The sequence below is a fragment of the Hemicordylus capensis genome, chromosome 4 (genome assembly GCF_027244095.1).
Source record: "Hemicordylus capensis ecotype Gifberg chromosome 4, rHemCap1.1.pri, whole genome shotgun sequence".
In the NCBI taxonomy this organism is placed as follows: Eukaryota; Metazoa; Chordata; class Lepidosauria; order Squamata; family Cordylidae; genus Hemicordylus; species Hemicordylus capensis.
In genome coordinates this window covers 63,554,074-63,576,399 of record NC_069660.1, presented here as the reverse complement: position 1 = coordinate 63,576,399, position 22,326 = coordinate 63,554,074, and the positions used below count along the sequence as shown (strand labels likewise).

Below are 22,326 nucleotides of genomic sequence, written 5' to 3'. Positions count from 1 at the left end.
CATGACTTCTGATTTTGGAAGGCTGTTTAAAGGAATTTCTGCTCTGTTGCAATTTTGCCACTTCTTCACCTTATCAAAGAATTACACTAAGGTTATTGTGTTTCCTTGGTTTCTGAATGACAAGACACCCTTGATTCAGCATCACTCTGCATCTCTTGACTTCAAGGAAGTGTTCATCTCTTTTTGGAGAGAGATGGGTAAGTACCAGGTCCATGGATCATGGTATTTAAGAAAACTAAGCCTTGGTTTTGAAGTCTGCAGAACTAACAGTCCGGTCCTAAGGCTTAGTTTATCAGCATATGAGTGCTCAGTATGAGACATGCCAACAGCATCCCAGGCACAGTGCCACAAAATAAGGCTATACACACAAGCAGCCCTATCCAGTTTAGGGAAGTTCTGCCTGGGTTTGACTGCTCGTGTGCTCTACCAGGATCAAGCCCGATACTGGTGCAGCCTCCTCTACAAGTCTGGGATTTGTACCCTGGCTTTTAGCTGGGTTAAAGGGCATGAGCCTTTACGTCAGGTATGGGGTTGTGTGCATACTGGGGCTGCACGCAGCCTGAGAATACACAGAATCAGGCGCCTCAATGCTCACACTTGCTGCACGGTGCATTATGGTGCACAACAAGTCCCAGCTTCCAGAGATCTGTGCTGCATGGAGCAGCGCAGATCGTATGAGCGAGCACCTGCGTGCTTAAGAGGAAGTTGCTGATCATCTGGGGGGAGGGGTGTGAGGGGGAGGTAGGTTCCACCTACCCCACCAGCCCGGTCGTGAGAATAGCTTCAATGTGTTTTATATATTTATTTTGTCAATTTATACTGCACCTTGACAAAGGTGTGTGTGATGGCTAGGGGTGAAGTTTGAGGTAGCTTACAATATTAATACCATAAAGTTGCACCGATGTTAACACTGGCCAGTCTTTGATATCTAATAATCATTAGCCTAGAATTAGTGACAAGGTAATCAAGTTGCTAGCCCCCGGTAACTGAGCATGGAGGCACCGTTTAAAGAAGGGATTCTCTTATATTTAAGCAGAGGGAGAGCATCCCTATAGAACTCCAGCACAGCATCCCTCCAGGTTGTGGCTGATGTCTACCTTATACCTTTCCTTTGAAAATGTGAGTTCTTAGGGGACAAGGAACCACCTTGTTGATTGATATATTATTTTTCTACGTAAAACATTTTTCGCACTTTTGTGGAAAGTGGTATATAAATATTCTTAATAGTAGTTGTGCTCACAACATACAAGTGTAACTAAGAAGTGGTTCTCTTGACAACCTTGGGAAATAATCTTTGTTCTGTTTAGTGCATATGTTAGTGACCACTAGCTGCTAGGCCTCTGATAACTGGAAGTTGTCTGGCACTGTCACCCACATCGCTTTGGTTTTCAGACCTAGTGAGCATGGCACATTTGCACTGAGAAACCTTCATACACATCTAGTATTATTGCAGAATCTTTAGGTTTTGGTGAAGTAGAAGGAACACGAGAGGATGTCTTACAGTTGATGGGCACTGCAGTTATAGAACTTGAATTCGGTGCTGACAAACATCTTGCCTGTCTCTTTGGATTTCAGCAGCAGCTCGATTCCAAACCAATCTGGAGAAAGAAAAAGAGAAGGAGAAAGGAGATTGAAACAAGAGGAGACATAAGAGCTAGGCATGAGGAATCTCTTAGATCCCTGATATGTAGCCTTGTTTCTTTCGGGACCCTTTCCTTCATCTTTCTGAGAGGTCTCAATGACCTTTCAGTTGGAAGCAGGTGTACCTTTCACAGCTTCTGGTGATATTGTTGCATTTTTCCCTATTTGGACTGGGATACAGCAAACATAATTCATGCCTCTGAAACCAGGTAAGTGTATTGTGCTTTATATAGGGTTGCTCTGTACAGCTGGGACAATTTGTCAGAAACTGTTTCCTGTTATAAGTGGGTCACTGAGTGTTTCAGCACTAGCTTCCCAAAGCCTTCGTGACACAAGTCTTCTTTTGACCTATGAAGCCCTCAATGGGCTGGACTTTATATACCTAAGAGATTACTCATTCTTGTATGTCACAGTAAGGCCCAATATGCCAGTTACTGCAGCAGGGTGGTAACAAGACCACTCCTTTCCACACCACGAGGACAATGTGAGAAGCACCAGACTCCAGAGGAGGAGCCCACACTGCTGCTGTTCCTCATGTATCAAGCCAGGTTTTTGGAGTGTTGATTCTGTTATGGGGAGCTACAGTGTGGGATTCTCTCACATACTTCATGGCTTCTCATGTTACTCCAGCAACACAGAGAGGAGTGGTGCCGCTGCAGCTTCCACACCACCACAGTAAAGTTAGCACCAGGTCCAAGACTGACAGATGATGCCTTCTTGATTATGCCAACTTTCTGTCAAGCACCTGTAACAGGGACCTGTAAATGGAAGTTACTCATAATGGCTGTTCCTCAGTTATGGAACTCCATTCGTCTGAAGGCTCTAATTTCCTCTGAAGAAATCAGTATTAAAGGGAAATCCTTCTGGAGCAATTGGGAAGATCCTCCTGGAGGTCCTTCTGGAGAAACTGATCTGTGTCAAGACTGAAATAGTCAGAAAATGAATACACTAGATGGGCTGCAACAGCAGTTTTTTGCCATCTCTGCTGAACTCGCGTCAGGACTTTCAGGCCTGAACTCGTATGCAAATTCTACACGTTTTTTGTCCCCCATCCCCCACCCCCCCACACAAAACAGCAGGAAAGTAACTTGGGTACCAGCCTATGAGAAACAAGTTTTAAACAATTAGCAGTTTGGTAGTGGTGTGTGTAAGAGAGAATTTGACAGCAGTGACATTAGCAAAGCCTGAAAAATAGAAACCTCTTCCACCCACTCCTGGTGACTGAGTCAGACTTCAGAGTGTGAGTAACACCCACATTGCCTCCTTCCTGGACTGCCTCAAACAACAAAAGACTGAGACCCCTAGATGATACATAAGCGCAGAAAGCAGATGGCTTGAAGACAGACTTTTAAATATGTGTGGTGCTTAAAGTTTGGTAGAAGCTGATTACATCCACTACAGGCAAATATAGGGAAGCCATCACTGTTCCCCCTAAGGCATGCACACATGCATGCAGTCACACATTTTCTGATGCCCGCTCAGTTCATTTTAGATCCCGCTCAGGTTGAATCAGGAAGGCCCCACTCTGAATGCACATGCGCACATACACTGCCTTGATACTGCCACCCAGAACAAAACTGATACCTCACAGAGATGGAAAAAATTAAAGGGACCACTGGAAGCCATATTTTTAGATGGTATCCCTTTCTCACATACTCTTTAGAGCTAGAGCTCTGTCCACTAACAAACCTATATTCAGTCACAACCATATTTCTTTCAGATCTTCAGCTAAGGATCACACTTGAAAGGGCTCACATCAGCATTCTTAAAACTACAGAAGGACCTTGTTATCCGTGGATTCACGTATCTGTGGTCAGGTAAAAGACACCTGCCCTCAGCATACATGAGGGAAAGCGGGGGACCATGCATATCTGCGAGTGGCCAGAAACGACTGCGGAGATCATTTCTGGCTGCCAATTTTGTGTTTCTGAGCCTCAAAATGGCTGCATTTTTTAAAAAACAGAACAAAAGAACCCCAGTGATTTCAGCTGATTTGGAGGCATTTGGGGGCACAGAGTGACAGGGGGAGCAGCTATGATGGTAGGCAGCTTCTCTCCACATCCCCCCCAAAATCTGATATTTTAAAGACGTTTCCCCCAGACTGGGAGTCTAACTCTAGGGATGTGCACAGAACTGGTTTGGCACTCCCTTCCTGAAGTGCTAAACCGATTCTGTCCACCGGCAAACCGGCTTGGAGGATGGGGGAGTTGCTTTAAATGACAGGGAAGGTGCTGCCTACCTGTCAACCCCTGCCCTACCACTTCCCCCCCACTGCTGCTCTCCAGAAAAGCGGGTGTACTGGGCTGCAGCATTCTTGCTTGCAGTCTCAACAGTGTTGCCATGCTCATGGCTGGTGCGCACATCAAGCGATGTACACGTGTGCTCCGGCCATGAGCATAGTACTGGGGCTGCAAGCAGGAACGTGGCAGCCCTGCATGCCCGCTTTTCTGGAGAGTGCCGATGGGGGGTGGGAATGGCAGAGAGCACCGGTGGGGGGAAAGTGGAGGAGCAGGGGCTGACAGATAGGCAGCGCCTTCCCTATCATTTAAAAGCAACCCCCCCCCCTCCCGAGAATGCATGGACTGGTTAAATGCACATCCCTACCAAACTCCCAATTCCCCATTGCCCTAATGCCTTGATATTTGAGGTTTCTGTATCTGCAGATGTACCACAGACAGGTGGGGCTAACAAACAGCCAGAAACAAGAGCACTGAAAAGCAGTCTGCACTTGCCTCTCTGTACATAATGTCTATTTCATTAAACTAGTAATACCCCTGATTCCACTCCACTGCCTTGTCCTTGCATACCGCAACTCTTTCCCTTGGATTCTACACTACCCAATGCATTTCATTACCTTTTAGCCCCACTGTCCTCCCTTGTACACCCTATGAAAGTAAGCCTAACCTATACAGCCAAGCTTTATATTTCCCATGAACTGTAAGGTCAGTCCACATAAAATACATATCAAAATAGGTTGATATGCTGTACCCCAATGGTGGCCAACCTTTTTGGCAAGTGAACCACAAGTCATGAAACGCCAGGGTGTCACTCTATATCACACAATAGTAAATGTGTTGTGTCTTTCGCAGTAGCCTACTGATAAGGAATACACACCAGCATAGCTCTGAAGAGTTAGGCCTCAATGTAGGCCTAATATTATTCCATAGTTAGGCCTACCAGCTCCCATTCCAGTGTTCCACACCCACTGTCTGTGAAAGCTGCCTCACACAGGCCACAGGCTGGCCACCCATGTGGTATCCCGATTTAAAAGCCAGCTCACCCTGGTCCAGAGGTATGGCAGGAACATCCTTAGATGCTGGTGAAATGCACACAATCTGGTTGCCCGATACCTGGCCTTCTACTTCAGTGAGGTTTCCAAATACACAAATGATACCACTTGACAGGTCAGGTGCATCACTCACCAACAAGCTGAGCTAGAAAAAGAAAGAAGGAAGGAAGGAATGAGATGACACTGCACAAAGGATAAGGAAACAGGCACGTGGAGCATTTATTATCTTTCTTTTCTTTCTCTCTGTAGTAGAGGAGTAGCAGAGCTGTGGGCTGCTCTTCAACAACTTCATAAGTCACTCTATAGCAGCAGCAGTAGACCTGAAGTAGACCTGAAGAGTGATAATACCAGTAGGCAGCTGACAATTCTTTCACAGTCTGACAGCACGCAACTTTTAATAAAAAAGGCAAGCCAGAGGAACTTTCTTGCACTTGTCATTTGAAAATATAATAGAATTAATAGATGTAAAATATAATAGAATTATATTTTCTATTAAAACTCTATTTCTATTAAAACTCTACCAACTCAAAGGTTGGCCTGTAAAAGACAACTATTCTCACAAACCTCTCAGATAATGGTCACTTTGTGTTGACTTCCAGCCAGCAGTGGCTGGGGGCGCGGGGGGGGGGGGGAGTGGGAGGCACCATTAATTGTAAATTAGTAGGTGCTTACCTCTCCTTCTGCTGCGGCTGAAAGTTGTTCAAAGCAGCGGCACACCGCTCAGCACCTGCTGCGGTGGGAAATGGGCTCTGCCACTCAGCTGGCAGAGACCATTTGCATGGCCAGCAAATGGCCTCCATGCATGTGCAGAGGCCAGCTGAGTGGCTGATCTGATCCTCCACTGCAGCAGGTGCTGGGCGGTGCACCGCTACTTTGAACAGCTTTCAGGTACGGTGGGAGGAGATGTAAGCACCTACTAATTTACAGTTAAAGCTTCCTCCTGCTGCCTGCCCCCCCCCCGCAGACCCTGCACCAGCCACCACAGCTTCCAGCCACCAGTGAAATACGCCAATGCCACACACAAACTCAGCATGGATTGGCTTTTCACATGCTGGTGTGAATACGGAAAAGGCTAGATTCAAAGTGGCAGGCAAAAACAAAACAAAACCAATCCATATTTAGATCTGTATGTGGCAATCTCAGAGTGCTTGACTCAAAGTTGACACATAGTAAGGTTGTTTTCACGATGGAACGGAAATGGGGAGGGTTGGCGGGGAGGCCGGCTCCTCCCTCCACCCCTCCCTCCCACCCTTCGTCCCACAATCAACATCCCTCCACACGATCAACCCTCATCCAGCATACAATCGGAGCTGCAGTGAGCTGCAGAGCCAGGAGGTGGAGAAGGAAATCCTCCAGCATCCCACAATGCACCACACCAGGACCACAGTTCATTCAGGGAGTCCCCTGCTGCTGGGCACTCTTGCCAGCCAGATTTGAGTACACGAGGCAGCCTGAGTGTGCACATAACCAGGGACTAGGGTAGAAGGGTGTCCTTATACCTCAGTAATAGCCCGGATAAAAAACTTGGGCTACCTGGTGGGGCAGTGCCAGGATCGGGCCTGATCCCAGTGCTCCACAGGAGCACCCCTACCCTGGTAGGGATGTGCAAGCCTAGGTAGGGATGCTAATGTAAACAGCCCCAGTGGCTGCCATACTCTGAGAGAGTTGTGTGTGAATGGACCCTTACTTGGAACAATGCAATAATTGCCAATGCTAAGTATGATTTTAAAACCAATTTTATAATTAATAAAAGCAGGACAAATCTGTTTTTGTTTTATTCCACATAGAGTCAGGCAACCTTGCAGTAACCATCAGCTTCAGCCATGTAAATGAAAAGAGAGCAGATATTTTCCCCCGGTAGCTCAGGAAAAATACAGCCTGTGGCATAGAACTTCGTGAAAGAGCATTTTTTTTTTTCCTGCCCCCACACTCTAGCAGGACACGTTGGGCAGAAGCTTTCTTGTGCCATTGTTTTCTGAGACAGGAGAACATCACTTGTGGAAATTCAGAGTATGAACACAATGTCATGTAAGCAAACAGTCCCCCCCCCCCACCCCGCCACTGCTACTTACTGGAAGGCTATGCTCAGAAACCGGGATGCTGCTGGGTTGCACAATGATACTCATGCACTGGTTGATGTTGGCTGCAAATCGGTAGGGTTCGTCTGCTCGCTCACACTTGTCCCTTCGGGAACACCTGATACCAAAGACACGGGTTAGTGTAAACAGACCACTAGTAGTTTTATAAGTACTCCCCAAGGCTGTTTATAGAGCCTAGTACTTGATCTACAGTAACAGCCAGAACCAGATAATACAGACGTGTACTAGACAAACGTTGAAAGCTGCAGAATAAAACTTCTACTGGCCATTCCCACCTTTTCAGTAATAAGAGATGTTTATTTCATACCCTGGCCATATTGTCTAGGAATTTAACTAATTTTAGTGCATGCTTTGGTGGGGGGGGATATGCAGTTATGAGAAGGGTCTTCTCAGCAACATCCTATTGCAAAGCCTTTCCATGAGACAACTGTGTGAGAGAAAAACATTTCTCCCTGTTCATTTACTCATCTCCTAATTCGTACCTACTGTAAACCACATCCACTTTCTCCAGCTCATCCATGATGTTAAACCAACTGGTCACATCCTGCCTCAATCTCTCAAACAGTAAGAGCGAGTATTATCAGTCAAGACAGAGAAGGCTTCAGTATCAGTGAAGTATCAGAGAATGAGAATCAACAGAGAGCAGATGCTTCTGGAGAATAAGGAACAGGTGGGCAACTAGAGTCTTGTGGGCTATCTGATCAATACAGTGATTTTATTTGATGCCCATTGACCCGGTAAGATGTTAATCAAGGTGTGCTTGTAAGGAAAATTGTTTTTAAAATGAGAGATAAGAGATATGCCACAGTCAGTGTTATAGCTATGTTGGCTTTTATATGCTATGTCCCAGTCTTGCCTGGGTGCTTCTGCCTCAACACTGTGAAGCTCTTACAGCTCTGCAGAACTGACTTGATTATAGAGACTGGTCACCTCTGAGTGGATTGTGTTGAGTGCGTCTACGGAATATTGTATGGGGAACAAAGTCCCCCTCTTCCAAGATTATAGAAACTGTCTAGTCCAACTTTACAGACCTATTTGAGCTCCTAGACTGGGGCTCATGCCTGGTCTACATAAGCATAATAAGGTAACAGAGGTGATAAAACAGAGTGTAAAAGATACCTCTTTTGAATGTTCTCCTGTATAATCCACCCTGTAAGAATCCTCCATGTGCTGCCACCACCCCAGGCAAGAATCCAGAAGTAGAAAACTAGCCTTAAACTAGATCATCTCTCTATGTGTGCTAAATTTTAAATCAGGGAGCATTCAAAAATGTGAACCCCACCAGCCCCTGCAGTGTGAAGCAGTACAGTCCACAACCACTGCAAAATGCTACCAACCTGTTCCCATTGCACTCTGTTGCAAAGGTAGACAAAGCCTCAGAGTAGGCTAAATAAAATGCAATAAAGGATTACTAAATATAGTAATCCTTTACATACAAATAAAAGCATTATCCTTCCCATTAAAAGCTGGCAGAAACAGAAAGGTTATGCAACGTCTCCAAAAGAGGTCAGGTGAGTCTGTATGAAATGATAGTTCAGCACACAACTATGAAGAAGCAGCCCAGGCTGTTTTTCGGCATGCCCTTTGCTCTCTGAACTTGCTGCATGGGTTGAGGACATTCTTAGCACACGTAAGAGGAGGCAATGGGATTTAGGGAAGGAACAGTATCTAAGGGATGAGGGCTCAATCTTGGAAATGGACCTCTCTGAAAATGTTGGCAGTCATATGAGGGTTGGTTTTCCAATGAGCTAAAGTTCTCATTTTGCAATTCTTCTGAAAGTTAGTACACAGAAGGGACAATGGAAACCTCTGGGGATGCAACCTTTTGGCAAAAACTGATTCTCCCTGATGCTGCCTAAAATGGGAACTGAGCCACCCCTTCGTTGGCTTCATCTGCTAAGCCCCTGGAAACAGGACCTCAATTTCAGAGGCTGAATAACCAACCAATACAAGGCTTTGCAGCTGACTGTGATCCTTCATTTCCCTATCTAATAAATATACCAGTCACTCAGACTGAGTGGCAATAGCAGTGCAACAGCTATGCTTTAATTTAAAAAGAAATCTGTGGTTAATTAATTTCCTTCTCAAGGAGGTGAAGGGTCTTGAAACTTGGATTCCTGCTCTGCACACTGGAGGCACTAGAGTTAAGATTCATTCTTATGCCTGAGGCTCCCAGGAGCTCTCTTTCCTCCCCCCACTGCCCCCACATTCCTCCTTGAACAGAAGCCATTACATGTCACAAGCTAAGTTATGAGCACTGCAGCTGGCATATGTTGGACACCTGGCTCATCACCAAAGTCATTTCATTTAAGAAGTGCCCCAGAGTGGACTGAAATTCTGAGCTTCTATTGAAAGGAAGAAAAATGGAGAGAAAAGGCTAATCATCCCCCCATCTTTTCATTTTGCTTCATCATGAGAAGCTAAGAGGTCAATGAACACACAAAGAGGGAGCTCTGAGGAAGTTGGTAGAAGATGGAATGCTACCAAACGCACTATGTCTGCGGGACTCAGTGCAGCAGGGCAGAAAATAAGGCATCCAATGAGACAGAGCTGGAAGGCTCAGAACCAAAATATGGCATATCACAGCCAATGTTCTTGTCCTAAAAAGCTAAGCAAATTAACTGGGTAGGTTTACAAGGGGAATCTTAAAGAAGAGGATTGTGCTTTCATGCTCAGTGCCCAAATAATCACTATGTTTAGAAAAGGAAGGAATTTCTGCATAGAATTTTGTATAGAATGACACGCAAGGTAACCTTTAAATTTTTTCTTTTTGTGCAGCATGGCTTGGCTTACTTGCACGCAAAATGTGGGTGGGTGTTATTCCAGTAGGCACTTCGAGCTTCACGAACCTTGATTGATCCTATTCTTTGCTGCTACAAAACACTTCTACATGCTCAATGATATGGATTAGTCTGCTAGCAGTGTTTGGGGAAGATGAATTAGATGATCTTCGGAGCCCTTCCAACTTTACAGTCCTATGATTCTATGGCCAACCATATAATTTAAGAGTATACGAAATAACAGTCTAACATCTTGCCTGGAAGTTGCCAGTATGCTCTTTCAGCAAGGGAGGCAGCTTTAAAACAGCAGTTGTTTAAGTAGTGGCAGGTGTGGGGCTACTTTCTAGCACTTTTGATGAGCTTTAGAGGATCATGGGAATGGCTAGAATCTGTAGTTGGCCAAGGCTAATATTGTGCCTCAGAAATGCGCTGCACTGAAACATAAAATCAGTACTGACTTTGGCACAGTTCTGAATAGGTTCTGAAAGGCTTTGGAGTCCCACACCAGTATACAGCACTCCCCTACAAATTGCCTCTCCAAACTTCTCTTGGAAGCGCTTGTCACTGTAAGTGTTGCAAGAGGATTTTGTTCTTCTCCTACCATGGAGACTGGATATAACGAAAAGGGAGGCACATTGCAAAACCCATATTCACTGTCTTTTCTTCCATTTGCTACGGCAGGATTCAGTCTTAGGTAAACATCTACATTAGCAGGCATGCTGACTGCTCAACAAAGAGTCTTAATCGCTGCGTGACAAACTTCCTCCAAATGAGGTGACAAGCGTAGCTCACAAAACTGGGACTTAAAACACTCCAAAGCCAAGCCATCTTCATTACTGAAGCACCATTTGCGGCTGACTAAGAAACAACATGCGGTGTGGGGGGGGGGGGGTACTGCTTTCTCTTCACAAACAGTTGCAGTGATACCTGGCAATTCAGACAGCTATTTTCTCTCTGCACACTCCTCCTTTACTTGAATATAAAGGACCAAAATATAAATGCTGCCAAAGAAAAGAATTATTGTGTTATAAGTGAATCTGTAAGATTGCTCTAATGTGAGTTCTTGACTGGAGCCTTTATCGCATTGACTTGCTGGAATGACTCTTTTTAAAATCATACTATTTATGGCAACAGCCCTAACAGAGATAAATAGGTTTGGAGACAATAACATACTAGCAAACAGCAGCATATGGAGGAGCCATGCAGGTTATAGATCCCACTGGACCAAGGAGACTCTTTAGCAGTCTCCTTGTGGGCTCTGCCTGCCGCCAGAACAACAGGGTGGCTGGAGGCGGCGGAGGAGGAGGAGATGGAACCAACTTTGATTCCTTTCTATTTTAACTCATACCTTAAAGCTGGCACACCAAGTGCTGGAGACACTGCATGTAGGGCAGAATGTTCATACCTTCTATTTTCACCTCAAAGTCTAGATTTCCCCTACTAAATAAGGAATTTTGTGACTCTCTCTTCTTCTTAAGGTTTGGGTCCTGCCCAGGCTGAGTTTCAGGAAGTATTTCAGGTAAATCTAAACGGTGTGTTTGAGAGAGATTAGCAAAGTTTCTCAGGGGGTTCAAACATCTTTGTTGGCACCATATTTCACGTGCAGTAAGCTCGGGAGTTAAATTTTGCTCAGGTGAAGTGCCAATTTTAAAAGTTTTCAATATGATAAGCAACATTTCACATGTTCCTAACAGAAAGCACTCAGTGTGACTGAAGCTTTTTTCCCTGACATAAGTTCTGTGCTTTTAATAGTTACATAACAGGTGGAAACTGCAACAGATGCAGCTTTCCCATTACTAAGTCTCCATTGCAGGGGGAAAAGCGGCGGGATTCACTGACATATGGATCCCATAAATTGCCTGGAAACCACTTTTTAAAAAAAGACTAACAGAAAATGGAGATTTTCTTGCAGAGCTCCTGTGCCATACTTTATTCAGGTCTCTGTTTCTCAAACAGATACCCGCTCTGCCTTCCTGGACAACTTGCTTCCAGGCCTTTTTGCCATTCAAATTCTGTGCTCTTACTGACCCCATGCCTGCCAACAGTTTACAGTCTCTCCCATCTCATCTCTAGTCACAGTGTGAGGAGGCCTTTTCCATAATCCCACTTCACCCCCTTCTTTCCTCAGCTCCCTAATTCCATCATCTACCAGTGAGTTGTCCTTTAAGTGTCCAGGGTAATACATTCTGCTCTGAATCCTGAAATAAGGAGACTAATCTACAGATGCACAATAAAGTATTTTAATATTTAATTGGTGTTTTATGATGTTTTAATTGTTAATTATTATTTTATGTAGTTTTATAATTTTTGTTTGAATTGTTAATTGATTTTAATGGTGTTTTAATGTAAACGGCCCTAAGCCTTTTGGAAGGGTGGTATAAAAAATTTAATAATAAATAAGAAAGAAAGAAATTAAACTCTATGCATGCATAATAGCATGAGGGTTTTAAGACCTACTCCCATCAGAAATGACTTGTACAAGTGTCCAGATCTGGGAACTTGCAACCATGAATGCATTGTTACATCAGCCAAGAACTCTTGAGGGCTCCAGCTGAAGAAATTGGGGCTCATTGTGCATAGCTTGAGGATGCCTTCCGAAAATCACAGAAGAGAAGTGGTGAGCTGCAGATCTGCTTGGTGTCTGTAAACTATGAAGCTGGACAATCAGCCTTAAGCATAAACAAACTGGCCATCACATAATGTCACCACCTCATCTGCTCATCTGTCCTTATCCAACCCCTAACAAATGAAGTGTGAACAGCACTGCTTTGACCTCCAGCTTCTTCCATATTGACCCACTTGGCAGAAGCAGCAAACAATTAAAGGCAGGAGTTGACAACTGAAATATACACAATTCTACACTGGAAGCTTCCAAATACAAAAATGGCACTGGGGACAGCAAGATTAATGCAGTATTCATGAGTTCAGAGTAGGGCTTTAAAAATTGTCACTGTTCCATATAGGAAGTAGTGAGGCAGATAAATTCTAAGGAAAGGCACATACAATCCTCTAGGCTAGAAAAAGCATGTTTAATAAAACACTTGCACCTTTATGCTGTGTATGAATCCTTGGTGACCATTGGATTTTTATTCTGAACTGTAATCTTACACTGCATCACACCTTGCATTTCATTTCAAGAGCAGCCAAAGAATTGAACTTAACAGGATTCAAGGTTTAGTCTGAGTAGGACTTTGGACATAGGATGAAGGGCTCCAGAGGTTAAACACTCCTCTGCCACTGACTGGCTTCTATGATGTTTGGCAAGTTATCACAATTATTGTAAGAGTACTTCATCAGCTATTAACCTGACTGTGTTCTGTGTTTGGTGTTAGATACTTGATATGTCATGGCTGCATTGTGGAATGTTCTTCCCTGCCAGGTTCTCCTGGAAGTTTTTCACACTCAGCTTTTAGTTCACATCTCCTCTGGAATGGAGGTGTGTGTTCACATATAAGCCAAATTTACCCTGTAGTCCCTGTGAGCTATCAGGGAGCAATTTACACACAATTCGGGTTTGTTATTGGGCATTAAAGCGTAGTCCGATTTATATCCAGGGTTAAAAAATTCACTTTTTGTGTCTAGTTTTTGGGAAAACTTCGAACTCGCAGTAAAGGCTCGCAGAAAACCCATGGTAAAGCCGGCTGTCTGTCTGGAAAAGCTCCATGCTATATCTATTGTTGCCTTAAGAATGCACACAAAGGTACCATCCTGTGGGCGGGGCAACCAGGGCGATTGCCCTGAGCCCCGTGTTCCTGCAGGCCCCACTGTCTCTCTCCCCCAACCACCTGCCAGGCTAGGGGCAGCAGTAGAGGAGGTGTGTGATTTCTTTCTCCAAAGCAGCAGGAGCTCCTCTGGTATTTTGCAGGGTCTGCCCCGCCTCCACCGCTCAGCTAGCCTCCACACAGGCTTTACAGAATCTGCCACCAGGTGCCCAATAGGATGAAGAGTGGCACTGTTAAAATAAACCACATGCGGCCTCTGTCGCTGCCCCCGCCTGCCTCACCAAGGCAAGTCTGGTGGGTAGTTGGGGGGGAGAGACAGTGGGGCCTGGGCAGCAGTGGTGGTGCCTGTGCCTCTCACTCCTGCTGCCTGGATGCTGCTGAGGAGCCTTGCCCCCAGCAGGAGGTAGAGGAGGGCAGCCAGGTGGGCAGGGCAGCTGCTACACTTCTCCCACCCTTCTGCTGGGGTCTGGCCAGCTTAGCCCAGCCTCCCTCCCTCTCTCCCAGGCAGCCTGATCCAAGGAGGAGGAGAACACAGGGGTGGGGGGCAGCCATGATGCTGCTGCAGAAGCGGAGCGGTGGCGGAGTGTGGCTGAGGGACAGTGCTGCTTGTCCCAGGCCTTGCACCCACCTAGAGACGGCGCTGGTCTTTCTGTTTTGCTGGAGTTTGGGAAGACTAAAAGTGGACCCTTAAAAAAAAAATTAACATGCTGCTACTGTTGTTATTTTTAGTGTTGTTAAATGAGTTCTTGACATGCCTCTAATTTTTTAAGTGTTATGTGAAGAATTTTGGAGTGTATCTTATAGTTGGCTGCTGTGGGGAGGGCTTCTTGTCAAAAAGCAGAAAAAAGTGATAAAAAAACAAATATACACACAGGCATGTAGTAAGAGGCAGTTATTGAGCAGACGAATAAGCAAAGTGAGGCACCAGGCTGCGCACAAATTAGCCCCCTCAGAGTCTACTGCCTCCCATTTTACCTCTGCTTTGAAGAATATCAAAACCCTGTCTTGCCCTCCCAGCAATGACTGTTAAGCAAGAATCTATTTAAAGTACATTGAGCGTTTTTGCAAGCAGCAGTGATGTAACATTTCTTGCAATTTTGGTCCTGCTTTTTCTCTGCCTTCTGGGATAACTACAAGTCTACACAGGCCTGATTTATATCGGATGTGGCCATGTGGAACACCCTTACCCATGTAAGCTTTCCATGTGTGTTTGGCCATATTCATATACTACCCTGTACAATGTTAACAGGATTATGGTGTCCCTGCCCAGGCCACTGACTAATGGGATGCAGAGTTATAGGCCTGTGTGAAGCGGGGCTGCTTCCCTTAGGGAACCACTTTGCTTTGGGAGTAATTTGGGGCTTCCAAAAGATCCCCAATTTGCTTTGGCCCCAATTTGAGCCAAAACCTTTGGTAGCTCAAAACAAAGCTTCTCCCTCCCTCGCCCCCTCAAACAGCTTTCTTGGATTGGCAGGGCTAAGTAGAAAAGGATCTAGTTCTCTTCACTTCCTAACATAGGAACATACGAAAAGCCCTGTCGCTGGATCAGGCCCAAGGCCCATCTAGACCAACATCCTGATTCACACAGTGGCCCACCAGATGCCTCTGGGAAGCCCATTGGCAAGACCTGAAGGCATGCCCTCTCTCCTACTGCTAATCCCCTGCAACTGGTATTTAGAGCCATCTTGCCTCTGAGGCTGGAGGTGGCCTATAGCCCTCAGACTGTCCTCCATGAATTTATCTAAACCCCTCTTAAAGCCATCCATGCTGTTGGCTGTCACCACATCTTGTGGCAGAGAATTCCATAGGTTGATTATATGTTCTGTGAAAAAGTACTTCCTTTTGTCGGTCCTAAATTTCTTGGCAATCAGTTTAATAGGATGACCCCTCATTCTAGTGTTATGTGAGAGGGAGAAGTATTTCTCTCTATCCACTTTCTCCACACCATGCATGATTTTATATAGACTTCTATCTGTCTCCCTTCAGTAATTTTTTTTTAAAACCAAAAAGCCCCAGGTCTTGTAGCCTTGCCGTGTAAGGAAGGTGCTCTAGGCCCCTGGTTATCTTGGCTGCCCTATTCTGTACCATTTCCAGTTCTATAATGTCCTTCTTAAGATATGGTGACCAGAACTGCACGCAGTACTCCAAATGTGGCCGCACTATATAATATTAGCAATTTTGTTTTCAAACCCCTTCCTAATGATTCCAAGCATGGAATTGGCCTTTTTCACAGCTGCCGCACATTGAATCAACACTTTCAAAGAGCTGTCTACCACGACCCCAAGACCTCTCTCCTGGTCAGTCTCTGACAGTATGAGAGCAAGCATCCATGTTCTGTGGCTTGACTTTTAAAAGATGAGCTTTTTGCCTTTTCCCATGGAATCCCAGGAAGTGAACGCTCCTAGGACTTGTAGGATTTTCTGAAGTTGCAACAATAGTTACAGCTAGGGATGTACACAAACTGTTACAGGGTAGAGTGGGGTGGGGGTCTGCTTTAAAAGACAGGGAAGATGCTACCTACCTGTCAGCACTGCTTACCTAAAGGCGCTGCCTACCCGCTGCTTTCCCCCTGCCGGGGCTCTCCAAAACAGGTATGCTGGGCTGCAGTGTTCCTGCTTGTGCCCCAATCAGCATTGCCACACTCATGGCTGAGCAGTGAAAGACAACTTGCTGCCTTGCTGGTGCCCCAATAATCTGCTGCTTGAGGTGACCACCTCACTTTGCCTCAAGGAAAGGCCATTCCTGCTGAGATCCCTTTCAGAATTAGCCCTGGTCTATTCTCTGCTGTTTGCTTCCCTCATCTCCTGGATGATCCTGCTTTCCCTAATATGGACATATGGAAAGGGCGGAAATGTTGAAAGTATTAATAGCTTAATAAAAAGAGATTGCAGTTGCTTGAGTATTCCCTATGTTCATCACAGAAGCATCTCACAATAGCAAATCAGAGAACCTGCTAGTCCAGGCAGGGACAAGAATCCATTTGGAGCAACCAAGGGCCTAAAGTTCAACTCTTAGCATTACACAAGCCGACCCCGCACAGAGCATCTGTTTGCTCTTTAGGGCCGGCTACCACTCTCTCTATCCACCCCCCGTCTCCAGCGGGGCCGAGTGCGGCCGCCACCAGCGGCCTGGCCGGGCCCGCCAGCCGCCGCCTCGCATCTGCCCAGCCAGTCAATTCTCCTGGGTGCTCCTTAGCCAATCAGGCTCCTCCGCAGCCCAGCCAATCAGCTGGGCTGCCGGGACGCACATTCTAAAGGTACACCCAAGAGAATTATATAGATAGATACTTAATGATTAGAAAGATTCTGCAGGTGGCTAAACATATGTGGAGGCTCTCCACACGAGTAGTGTGGAAAGCCATAAGGGGTTTGGCGGGGAGAGCGGGTCAAGCCCGCTCTCCCCACACATGAGTGGCTAGCCCACCCTGGGCAGCCAGATCAGCCCCACAGAGCTGGTAGGGGTGGCAGTGATTGGGGGCTGTCTGGCCCCCAGAATTTCCAGCATGGGACTTTCTGGAGAGACCCCCATGCCAGGAGGCTTCTTGCAGCCTCCTGGTCAGGGGTCTCCTTGTGAGTTGCCACGGCGTGGAGCTAACCTCGTTTAAGGGGAGGGGCACTTAGGGAGGTTTGCTGCCGGGAGCAACACAGCTCCCATTGCAGCACACGACCAAGAAACACCAGGCTAGGCTCCCTTAGCCCAGTTTCTCCTGGTTGTGGGAAGAGCCTCGTGGTCTATTCTATGTAAGAGATCAGGCTAACTAATCTATTAATCTTTCTTCCTGACCCTTGAATATATAAGCCGATGCCACTCTTCTCAAACATTTTCGTACTGCATCTCTACGATTTAAGAAACAGGAATCACTCAGCCACTTCAAATGTTGCATGGGCACTACAGACAGGCAGCTCAGGTGCAACAGTCACTAGACTTGTTACCGGCTATACATCCCTGTCCCCTTTACCAAGCCTGACTAGGTTTACCAGGTCTGGCCTCAGAGCAGGGACAGGGAGGGGGTTGAGCGTCACCCTGTGCCTCCTCCATCCCAGGCTGCTTGTTGCTTGTGTCTGCCCCTCTACAGGGGCCCTTGCCACCAGCCAGCCTCTCATCCCCGGCCGGCTCCTTATATGTATCCTCACAGGCTATGCATCGTCCACCCCCAATTTGGGGCCAATGCCCTTCTTTACTCCCTGTAATTGCCTACCCTTTGCAGCTGCTGCCAATGACTCTCCCCCTTCTCCCTCCTCCTGCTCAGACCCCCTCCCTTCACAAAATGTGCTGCTGATGTTATCCTCGCGCACCTCCCCTTTGGCCCTTTCAGGGCTCTGCCCCTCTTCTGCTTCTCCCCGGCTGTCACCCATCCCAGCCTCCTCGGACCTCCTCACCACTCCGTCCTCAGAGGTAAGGACAGCCGGCCTCATATGGGGCAGAATGACTCAAGTAAAGTTGGGGCCGGGATGGTGGTGGTATGGCATGTATTAAGGTATCCATGGGATAAAAGGTCTGCAAAAATAGGTCACCCCCAGCAACATACTAGTAGAGAAAGAAGGGGTAAAGAAATAAATAGATAAGCAGAGTGTACCTTAGTCTGATCACAATAACTGATCCAAGTGGGTTGAAGCCCTGATGCTAATATTTTATCTGACGATGTGTAATTGTTGAGCAGGGGTGGAGCTAGGTAATTTTGGAACCGGAACCTAATGAGCTTACAGGGCCCACTGCAGAATAAGCATTCTCTATGTATACATACATTTCACCACAAACCCACAGGTGTGGGCTAGAGTGCATTTGGGAAAGAAGAAGAAAAACAAAAAACTATAAAACCCCCAAAGGATCCATACATCTTTTTCATCATTCATTACAAACCCACAGATCTGGGCCAGAGAGCATTTGCCCCCCCCCCCCAAAAGGACTACGCTCCAATAGATTCACACAGCTCCTTGACCATTCACAAACTAACTGGGACACAACACGTATCCCTTGCTCCACGGTACAAACACAAAACCAATTTGGACATAAAGTGCATTCATAAGGGGTGGGTGAGAATTAAAACCACAACACATGCCCCTTGCTTCATAGTTCTCATGCAGACCTTTTGGATCACAAACCAACTTTAACACAGTGCATATGTTTGTTTTGTTTTTTTAAAGTTGCTTGTTTATTCAGATGTAAAAGTTAATTCCACTTTCACTAGGTGTGAAGTAATCTATAAACAGATTCATAGAGCAGCTTTACTGCACTAGGGAAAAATATCATTAAAATTCACAGGATTGACAGATCTCCTTGAAAAAAAGTTACACAGAGGTCAATCAAAAATGGTGTAATGCCTGGGTTTGGGAGCTGTATGTGCTCCCAATTTTCAGTTGTATGGAAGCAAGGTAGGAGGAAAACAAGGGTAGAAGTTACGGTGTGAAAACAAGGTAGGAGGAAAAGCTACCCAGGTTTTCCTCCTAACTTGCTTCCACACAACCAAAAACTGAGAGCATACACAGCTCCCAAACCTGGATACAATACAGTTTTTGATTGTGTGAATGACCTCACAGAGTCCTGCCATCTTGGGCTACATGTGTACCCAATTTCAGAATGCTAGGTCTAGCCATTCTGGAAATGTAAAGGGCTGGACAAAGGGTGGGGCAGATTTTGCCCTTTTTTATGAAGGCAAAGGGTAGATTCATTCACATGGGGATGGAATGATGGTCCAAGGCTTCAGTTCCAGATGTTTTTATAATTTTACGTCATGAAACAAGCCACTTATAGGGATTTTCTTTTAATTCAAGAAATTATTAAAAGTTAACATGTTGGCCGATCTTCTTTACAATGAATACACAGAGTCCTGATAGCCTGTCCTACATCTGTGCTGAATTTCAGAACTCTAGGCCAAGCCATTACATAAATATAAAAGGGGCCCTCATTTATTTGATTGGTTGATATACTGCCCTTCCAAAAATTGCTCAGGGCAGTGTACATTTAAATCAGGGCGATTTTCCCTTGGGGAAAATCATGGGGCCCTCTAAGAGAGTGGGCACATGGACCTGGACCCCAAGGTTAGTGCCTAATGGCACCTCTGTTGCTGAGGCCACTATCCTAGCAACTTTTGCATTGACTTGGGGAGTTCTGCCTCTTACTTTGAGAATTATGCTAACAAAGGTGTTCCAAAATATGCTCTCAAGAAGCTTCAATTTAAAAACAAAAACAAAATTCAGACCCTTTCCTTCAAGGAGGAATCTGAGCATGTATGCAAGGCCTAGTACACAGCTTTTACAGTCACCAGATCTAACCTCTAAGAGGGCTCCTGAACGTTTAAAAGTTGCACCGTGGGCTGGGGGTTCCACTTGGATATAGTTTCCTTTGCCACTTCAGAACTGTGATGGGAAAAGCTTATGCTAATGGCTGCATGCAACCAGAGCTTCTGGAGACTCTGCTATTTGGAAAAACCATTTTTTGGTGCCAAACCAAAGATGAGCTTTTCGGAAAATCTGTTCTCATGTGCTTTACTTTAATATGCTGATAGGAATGACATCAGGAATGGGTTGTTGCTGGGTTGTTTTTTAAGGTGGCAACAAGCCTTCGAAGTTGAATGTATTCTTCCAGAGTGTGGCACTGAAATTAGCTTGCTATATGCAGGTCTCTGATCCAATCAGGATATGGTGTCAGAGCCTCCCCCGCCCCCCCCCCACTGCTTCTTTCTCTCTCTCCCTGTCACTCTCTCAACACCTGCTGCATAGGCACATAGCCAACTCCTATTGTGTGGGCACCCTTTGCCTCCACCCCAACTGCTAAACATTTAATGGGAATGCTGGCATCAGGCCCAAAGGTTTTTTTAAACTCCTTTTTATAAGTGAACCTCAGGCCTCTCCCTCCTTCACACTTTGGGCAGCCCTTCCGCTTAAGGAAGCATTGCCATTGTTGAACAGAAAAAGAAGCCAACCACCTCGATAATTCAGAAGCGCAGCTTTCTCGGCTTCCCCCAGGATGTTGCCTAGAAAACCTTTATCCTTTGTCCCAGCAGACATCTTCAAGCTCAGCAGAGAACAGCTAGGCTAGCAAGCCTGGACAATTCCATTACTTTTCAGGGTTTAAGCCAGAGACTGAAGTGTATAGCTTTTCTGAAATGTCTAAGTGGTATTTAAGCAGCGATTCTATTAGGTTACAGCCTAAAGGAAGTGATTGATGCCAGGAATGAATTTTGGCAGGTGTGCAGTAGCTTGTTTTGTGGAAAAGAAATAGAGGCAGGGAGAAAACAAGATATGGAGAAGACATTGCAAGAAGATGAAAGCAATCTTAGGATCAAATAAGTGGATTTTAAGGGCAATAGTGACTATTTCTGGAATGTGATATAATCAAATATCTAATGAATGCATTACGTTAATGGTAAAAACAAATATCTGTGTAAATTGAGATATTTTAAATGTTGGGTTTTGTTTTGGTTTTTTTGCACAAAATGTCTTATTGTTAGTTGGCCGGATCCTATAATCACTTCATCAAAATCTCACTGAAAACAATGAGATTCTGCTGCTATGACTGATTGCAAAAGAACAGATAAATCACATCACAGTGTCTTTAAAACAATTCAGGATTCAGAGATTATTCAGGTGACTAAAGTTTCTAGAGGTTATACTCCTACCAGCAGGGGTGCATCTAGGGTAGGGCAGGCAGGGCATGTGCCCCGGGCGCCACTTGAAGGGGGGCGCCATTTTTTAAAAATTTAAAAATGACCGCCAAAAACAAAATGGCCACTGCACATGCTCAAATGGCCTCTGTGAGGCCATAGGCCATGCCAGGCCTCACAGAGGCCATTTGAGCATGCGTGGTGGCCATTTTGTTTTCAGGGGCCTTAATTTTTTTTAAATGGCCACAACACATGCTCAAATGGTCCCTGTGAGGCCCTAGAGGCCAGTGGGGGAAGGGGGAACCTTTGCAGACCCCCCCGGCCTTTAGGAAGCCCCCCGAAGAGGTTACAGGTAATTTAAAAAAATATATATAAGTCACTGTACACATATTCAGTTTGGCACTATATACAGAGAATCAGGGTTTGTGAATACTGAGCTGAAGCTTATGAGCTTGGATTGTATTCATTTGCTCTTACCTTGCTTCTTGTGATAAGTGAGTTAAATGTGATGTCTTAATAATATGACTATTAATGGTGAGTTTGTCTTTGAATCAGTGTGAAATCCTTAGTGTGAAATCCTTACTCCCCACTGGGAGTTTCTTGTTCTCTTTCTCTCATTTTAACTGTCTTTCTGAAATACTAGAATATATTCCAAGCAGTGATACAGGTTACTCTGTATATCCTTTAATTGTTTTCAGAGTATCTGGGAAAAGACAAATTATCCATTTATTTTTAAAACACATGCTACAATGCATAGTAGAGAATTAGAAAGGAACTTCTGTTTAGTTTAACAAGTACACCTCCACATAGTATTTGGGTATTTCATGAGCCCCAGCATACTGACATTTGTCGTTTTCCAGCATTTTTTGGTCTGGCTATGTCAAATAGTTTTTGAAATATTAAAAGATTAACGAGCTTGACTTGTATTTTTCAGCTGATATTATGGTAAAGTTATCTGAAAGATGGGTGTCAGATGTTTGGACAGGGGGCGCAATTTCAGTGCTTGCCCTAGGGGCTATTTTCCCTAGATACGACTCTGCCTACCAATATAAACTTTTGCATTATATTGAAAAAAGAGATTTTGCATTAATCTCTTTTGCATTAATCTCTCCTTTACAAAATGAACTTTTTGGGGGTTCACTTGTTTAGAAGTCCAATAAAATTTATCCTACAAGCTATGAACTTTATATAG

At 45.2% G+C, this 22,326-nt stretch overlaps 1 protein-coding gene across 11 annotated transcripts in view; it reads right to left on the bottom strand.

Annotated features, from left to right (window-relative positions):
• PLXNA2 (plexin A2) overlaps positions 1-22,326 on the bottom strand; it is a 615,006-nt gene that overhangs the window by 241,601 nt on the left and 351,079 nt on the right. For all 11 annotated transcript variants that reach the window (XM_053244546.1, XM_053244547.1, XM_053244555.1 and 8 more), the window contains 3 exons: positions 7,003-7,126; positions 4,922-5,075; positions 1,502-1,598 (listed from right to left, as the gene is read on the bottom strand). In XM_053244546.1, coding sequence (XP_053100521.1) covers positions 1,502-1,598; positions 4,922-5,075; positions 7,003-7,126 — 375 coding nt within the window. The remainder of the gene's footprint in view (positions 1-1,501; positions 1,599-4,921; positions 5,076-7,002; positions 7,127-22,326) is intronic.